We start from the raw sequence: 7,621 nt of genomic DNA, 5'->3' as shown, positions 1-7,621 counted from the left end.
AGTAAAACATGACTGGCGATATATAAGTGGCTAAACCAACGCTTGGAAAGAGAAGAGAGTCCGCACGTCCATCTTGCGTGAGCGCAGCAGGAAAAGAACGGTACATCCGGTCTTTCGCGTTTTATACTGCCTGATTGCGCAATCGACTCCATTCAAAATTGTCACCTCTTACTGACATCTAGAGAAGCATCGGCAGTGTTTGTATCCTCATAGATTTACAGGGACTTTAAAACTGACCTGGGACCAGAGGCCAAAATTTCTGAAATCTCACTCCATATCAGGAAAAGTGCTGTAGAATGAGTTCTGTTTCACTCAGAGACATAATTCAAACGGCTATAGAAACTAGAGATGTTTTCTATCCAATAATAACTATAATATGCATTATGTACGAGCAAGAATTGAGTATGAGGCAAGTTTTAATTTGGAGACGATAAATGCTAATGTTGAAACAGCACCCCCTATATTGAGAAAAGGTTTTTAAGGCAGCTATACAATTTTAAAAACATTACAATACATTCATAACAGATTTCACAACACACTAAGTATGTGCCTCTGACCCCTACTACACTACCACATATCTCCGACACAAATCTGTTATCATTGTTGTGTCCTTTATGTGTTGCTTCACAGTCCCTGCTGTTCCTTACTTAACCTGTATTTAACTAGGCGAGTCAGTTAAGAACAAATTCTTATTACAATGACGGCCTACCCCGGCCAAACCCTAACCCGGACGACGCTGGGCAATGTGCGCCGCGCCTATAGACTCCCAATCACGGCCAGTTGTGATACAGCCTGGAATCGAACCAGGGTCTGTAGTGATGCCTCTAGCACTGAGATGCAGTGCCTTAGACCGCTGAGCCACTCGGGAGCCCCATAAGGTGTATTTTCATCTGTTTTTAAATCTGATTCTACTGCTTGCACAGTCACTTATAGGAACACGAGTTCCATGTAGTCATGGCTCTATTAGTACGGTGCACCTCCCATAGTCTGTTCTGGGCATGGGGACTATGAAGGGACCTCTGGTGGCATGTCTTGTGGGGTATGTATGGGTGTCTGCGCTGTGTGCTAGTCGTTTAAACAGACAGCTAGGCGCTTTCAACATGTCAATACCTCTAACAAATACAAGTAGTGATGAAGTCAATCTCTCCTCCACTTTGAGCCAGGAGAGATTGACATGCATATTATTAATGTTTGCTCTCTGGGTACATCCAAGGGCCAGCCGTGCTGTCCTGTTCTGAGCCAATTGCAATTTTCCTAAGTCCCTCTTTGTGGCTGAACAGTAGTCTAGGTGCGACAAAACAAGAGCTTGTAGGACCTGCCTTGTTGATAGTGTTGTTAAGAAGGTAGAGAAGCGCTTTATTATAGACAGACTTCTCCCCATCTTAGCTACTGTTGACTCAATATGTTTTGACCATGACAGTTTACAATCCAGGGTTACTGCAAGCAGTTTAGTCACCTCAACTTGCTCAATTTCCACATTATTTATTACAAGATTTAGTTGAGGTTTAGGGTATAGTGAATGATTTGTCCAAAATACATTGCTTTTAGTTTTTGAAATATTTAGGACTAACTTATTCCTCGCCACCCATTCTGAAACTAACTGAAGTTCTTTGTTAATGAATGAGAACATCAGACAAACAGTAAATACAGGTCATATCTGCAAACAGTCGATATCAATGCAACATTTGAGGTGTAAACCAATATTACTGTAGCTATGAGGGAGACAGCATCAACCATCACATTGCACATCACTTGCACTACCATCAGATTAGGATAACATACAATTACAAATCAACAGACGTAGTTAAGACAAAATAACATTGGTTCCCTTACACTATAGGTTATAGGTAACAATCCTTCGTATGAACTGCCAACTTTATTATGCATATTATTTGTTAATTGTGGAAATACATTAAGATATGCAAGATGTTTTAATATATATGCATATTTTTTAAATAACTGTATATAACTCAACCGAGGGGAGTTCGTTGGAAATGCTTTTGTCAGTTAATCTGTTTCTGTTCTATAGGTGGCACTGTGTGCTCTTTATAAAGGATGGGTGGGCCATGTCCTAAACACACGCTATATCAAATTAAAGTTTATTTGTCACAATGCACAGCATACAGCAGGTGTAAACGGTACAGTGAAATGGTTACTTGCATAGTAGCAATATCAAAAACAGGAAGTGTCCAGATAAAAATATTTTAAATATTTTGTAATTGTTAGATGACGCTTACCCGACACATTTATCTAAATTGATGGGTCATGTGAAAGAAATGCTAAACCACTCCCCCAGCCACATCTAYCTAAGTGGATGGGTCACTTTTGTCTAGACATGTACACATGTTCATGAAATAAAATAGATGGCCATAATCACCCCCAGACACACCTGGCTAATTTGATGGGTCGTTAAATAATCCGGCTGAAGTGGAGTCTTTTGTTCAGACATGTAMCTAGCTGTGGTATGAATCGGCAGGTAGCTAAAGCTCACAAACTAGGTTCAATGTTAGCTAGCTAACTTTAGGCTATACCTAGCAATGCAAATGGTTTTCAGATTCGAATAATGTTACGACACAGATCATACACGGAACGTTAGCTAGAGAGCCAGCAAGCTATCGTTCGCTAGCTAACTAACCTTTAATAAAGCGACTTTCTGACAAAATTAGAAACTTGTATCTGAAAATTGAGCTAGACTCGTATACATAGATGAATTCTTCACGGCAGACTGGAACCATTAACTCCCTTTTATTTGTAACTACATCTTGTTTGGCCAGCGTTGTGTCAAGTCACTGGTTCACACTGACCGTGGCGTGTGCAGAAAGTAGCCCATCACTTTTCCCCAACTGATTTGTCGATAGCGCCTGCTAAATTCAGGGCATTAATGTTGTTGACAAAAGTAGCAAAACCTTTCTCGTCCTCGATGGCTAACGTTATATCTTTCAAAGACGGGACGGTAAGAAAGGACTATCAACACATACTGAACAGCTCACGTWATAGACAGAAGCATGCTACATGGCAGACCAATCRACACTCATCTCCCGGCATGTCCAGCCCATCCATTATCTCAGCCAATCATGGCTAGCGGGAAGGTTCCTGACTTTTTACGTGGTTAAATGACTTAAATGTTAAACCAACTAGGCTAGTAATTTAACAATTTTATTCATATTTATGGATGGAATACAAGTTTGCTATTAAGGCACATGTTCACATGTTCCAGAAGGCATTTCTGCTCAAAAACGCATTTTGATAAATAAATAAAATGCACTCACACAAAATGGGCATTATCATAATTTTCACAATTTAAGAGTGTTATTTCAACCTCATAGTGTAAAATTACAAAGACTGACAGGCTTTAAGGCTTGGATTTGTGGAGAAGAAGCTGATCCTATATAGATCTGTAACTATGGGACACTCCACCCCAGTACTAGGAGAGCAGAGGTTAGGTCTCCCTGTCAGATACTGAATGTAGTACACAACCCTGTAATTTCAGGCAGTTTAAAGCCACAATCCGGCTTTGTGTTTCAGTCCACACGCAGCTGTGGGACGGGGCTGAGCAAACGTAACCCTAAGTAACCACTCTCATACAAAGCTGCGGACCCTCTTCTCCCAACCCATGTGTGTGTGTCTGCAACAATAATAATCATTTGGTGTTTATATTGTCCTTATTTCACATGTACAAAGTGTTCTTATATACACATGTGTGAATTGGTCATTTGTTTTTTGCATATCCCAACTTCCCCTGAGACGCCATCGGAGAGTGGAGTCGCGGCCAGGGTCAGCCATTATCAACGGAGACCCAGGAGCAATTAGGGTTAGGTGCCTTGCTCAATGGCACAGCAACAGATTTTTGCCTGTCGGCTCGAGGATTAGAACAAGTTACTTTTCGGTTACCCTGCCACCGTGTGTGCTGTGCTCTCTCTCTCTCTCTCTCTAGATGGGTAGATTGGAAGCAAAAAGACAAATCCCTTTAGTCAAAGTTAAACAATGGACATAAAGTCTATTCATGGAGCTTCGATCATTCTAAGGCTGTTCAGCACAGAGTACATCACCTGCAGGATGACCATGTCCTTTCTTATGTTTCAACATGGCTACTAAATAGGTGAACCTCTCCCTGCATATATCACAGCTGTAAGGCTTCTCTCCGGTGTGGGTGCGTTTGTGTACAGCCAGTGCGTCGGTTCGGGAAAACCTCTTCCCACATTGATCACAAGCATGAGGCTTCTCTCCAGTATGAGTTCTCTTGTGGGAGCTAGGTTTTGTGACCGACTGAAGCTCTTCCCGCAGAAAGAACAGTGGTACGGTTTTTCCCCAGTGTGCGTTCGCTGGTGATTCACCAGAGTACGAGACAGCGAAAACCTCCTCCCACAGTATTGCAGACATAAGGCATCTCTCCAGTATGCACACGCTGTGTGTTATTAAACGGCGGCGGAATATGAAGCTGCTGCCGCAGTCGGAGCAGTTGTGCAGTTTCACTCCTCGGTGTATCTTCATGTGAATTCTGAAGTCGTCAGGATGGTTGAAGGTCTTTCCACACAGGTCGCAGACAACAGACTTGTCTTTACTGTGCCTTTTCTGGTGATTCTTCAGATACACCGGATGAGAGAAACAGTTCCCACACTCAGAGCAACGGTAAGGTCTCTCTCCCCGGTTGTGCGTCAGCTGGTGAAATTTAAGATTACCTTTTGTAGTAAAACACGCCCCGCATTCAGAGCAGCGGAAGGGCCTTTCGGCGGAGGGCTTGTGTTTATGTTCATGTGCTTTCAGTAAACTGAAATGAATGAACCGCATTCCGCAGTCAGAACATTGGAACGGTTTCTCTTCGGTGTGCATTTTCATATGGAAATTAAAGGTTGTCAAAATACAAAACGTCTTCTCGCAGAAGGAGCATTGGTAAAGTCTTTCTGCGGCAGGCTTGTGTGTTTGCTTGTGTGCTTTTAAAGTGGAGTTTTGTGCAAAACTTTTCCCGCAGTCAGAACAGTGGTGAATTTTTTCCCCTGTATGTGTTTTCTGGTGCATTTTAAGATTACCTTTTAGACTGAAACTTTTTCCACACTGTGAGCAGYGGTAAGGTTTCTCTCCTGTATGGATTCTCTGGTGCATTTTAAGTTGCGCTGAACCAGCTAAACTCTTCCCACACTGAGTGCAGCAGTAGTGAGATTTCTTCCCTGTACGTCTCTGCGGTTGTTTGTTGACGTGTTTTGATTCGGAGAGACTCCAGTCTGGGTCATCAGCATCATGATGATGTTGTTGTTGTTGAGGCTCCCCAGAGGATCCACAATAGCCACGTCTTTTTCCTGTGTGAACAAGGAAAAACAATCAAAACATTGAATACAGTTTGTCCTAGAGAAGTTACATCATTTTGAGGTATCATCAAAACCCTTCATCAGATAATCAAATTCCCTAGACTGCATTGTAATTTAGGATTTAAAAAAAAATCTTCRACATGCAAAACCAGTCCTTGAGAAGTATTGTTATCAAATAGTTCATGGAATTTWGAATAACGGTTATTGGCCAGCTATAGGGCCGCGGTTACCGTAAAAAAAAAGTTTAAATCGCAAAACAAAGATATATATACACACACGGTACCAGTCAAAAGTTTGGACACACGTACTCAAAGGTTTTTCTTTATTTTTTACTATTTTCTATATTGTAGAATAATTGTGAAAACATCAAATTTATGAACACATATGGAATCATGTTATATCCAAAAAAGTGTCATTTTAGATTCTTCAAAGTAGCCACACTCTGCCTTAATGACAGCTTTGCACACTCAACCAGCTTCATGAGGAATGCTTTTCCAACAGTCTTGAAGGAGTTCCCACATACGCTGTGTACTCTGCTTTTCCTTCACTCTGCGGTCAAACTCATCCCAAACCATCTCAAAGGGGATGAGGCCGGGGGATTGTGGAGGCCAGGTTATCTGATGCAGCACTCCATCACTCTCCTTGGTCAAATAGCCCTTACACAGCCTGGAGGTGTGTTTTGGATCATTGTCCTGTTGAAAAMCAAATGATRGTCCCACTAAGCGCAAACCAGATGGGATGGCGTCTCGCTGCAGAATGCTGTGGTAGCCATAATGGTTAAGTGTGCCTTGAATTCTCAATAAAAATCACCAACAGTGTCACCAGCAAAGCACCCCCACACCATGACACCTCCTCCTCCATGCATCACGGTGGCAACCACACATGCGGAGATCATCCGTTCACCTACTCTGTGTCGCACAAAGACACGGCGGTTGGAACCACCATAAAAAATCTCAAATTTGGACTCATGAGACAAACGGAACAGATTTCCAACCACAGTCTAATGTCCCTTGAGTCCGTGTCTTCTTTGGCCAAAGCAAAAGTCTCTTTTTCTTATCTGGGTGTCCTTTAGTAGTGGTATTCCTTTGCAGCCAATTACGATGCACCATCCTTTGAAGGCCTGATGCACGCGGTCTCCTCTGAACGTTGATGTTGAGCATGTGTCCTAGGCTTTTTTTTTTCACTACCGCCATGGCAAGTTGGGGTCGCATGCCACTTTTTAATTACTTTTTTAGTTCCTAATCAGGATATGTCTTGGCCTGCCCGAATTCGTCGTTTTTTAATAGTGCCGTGTTCTCATTGTTTTGACACCCCGTGGTTTATACCCAATTTAAAGCAATCTGAGCTTTAGACCCACCATCTCTTAAATAACTTCAATTTAAATTTGGTGCACCTGTGGCCATGTGCTAAAGCAGGGAGGGTAAGTGCTTAAAAACTGAAAAATTATTTCACCCAATAAAATTCTTTATTAACTTAAAAGTGCTAAAGGTAGTATCTAAACATTCAGGAAAAACTTAAAACAACAGGTAAAAACCACAACTATCTATCCTAAGGCTATATCATAAACTTTTGAGTACTTTTGGTATTGTTATGAATGACAAAGGATTTCTAGCCTGAAGAGCATATTTTCTGTCTTGCTTGGAGCAGGACATGGTAATCGTTCCTATGGCAAACACTGCAAAAGTCCTGATCTTCTCGAGTATGTTGCCGGGTTGTGTCAGTCTGGGGAATGCTTTCACATCTCTGGGAGGAAGGCACGTCAACGGTTGCACAGCAGCTGAAGCCTGGTTCCATCTGAGTGAAAACTCCTTGACCACAAACAACACCAGGCTCCAGACGAAAATTAAAGAGGAAAGCAGACTAATAATACGACAAAGACATTCAAACCTTGCATACTAGAAAGTAACATGAATTAACCCCAAGTCAAGCAATAAGCCTCAAAGACAAAATACCTGAAGGGTGCTGGTTCCCTCGATCCATCTCCTGTATGATGGGAGAGCAAGGTTTAATGCTGAAAGAACAAAAATCCCTGAAGGGTTGCTTGTTCACTCATCGACACTCCTTGTACTGATGGGGGAGAGCCGGTTTTATGAGGAGGAGGGGCATTTGAACAGAGAAGCTTTCCACCTCTATTAGCGTCATAACAGCTCGATAACAAGTCTGGTTGTGCTCTAGATTCCCTTCTCTCAGCGTGACCAGGGCAGCGGCAGTCTGAACACAAGTAAACCCTTTTACGGCCCCACATCTTCCACCCACCCATGCCCCAGATATGGGCCAACCACACAGCAGAGAAGAACTGAAACTGCAAATCAGAACAT

At 42.3% G+C, this 7,621-nt stretch overlaps 1 protein-coding gene across 1 annotated transcript; it reads right to left on the bottom strand.

Annotated features, from left to right (window-relative positions):
• Window positions 1-1,466: 1,466 nt before the first annotated feature.
• Window positions 1,467-5,878, bottom strand: LOC139027220 (zinc finger protein 658B-like). Its single transcript, XM_070442362.1, has 2 exons — window positions 5,836-5,878; window positions 1,467-5,294 (listed from the first exon to the last, which is right to left on the bottom strand). The coding sequence occupies exons 1-2, from the start codon at window positions 5,876-5,878 to the stop codon at window positions 4,021-4,023; spliced, it is 1,317 nt and encodes a 438-aa protein (XP_070298463.1). The 3' UTR covers window positions 1,467-4,020.
• Between the last annotated feature and the right edge of the window lie 1,743 nt (window positions 5,879-7,621).

The sequence above is a fragment of the Salvelinus sp. IW2-2015 genome, unplaced genomic scaffold (assembly GCF_002910315.2).
Source record: "Salvelinus sp. IW2-2015 unplaced genomic scaffold, ASM291031v2 Un_scaffold8391, whole genome shotgun sequence".
Classification (NCBI taxonomy): Eukaryota; Metazoa; Chordata; class Actinopteri; order Salmoniformes; family Salmonidae; genus Salvelinus; species Salvelinus sp. IW2-2015.
The sequence above is the reverse complement of the archived record's forward strand: the minus strand, read 5'-3'. Positions and strand labels throughout refer to the sequence as shown.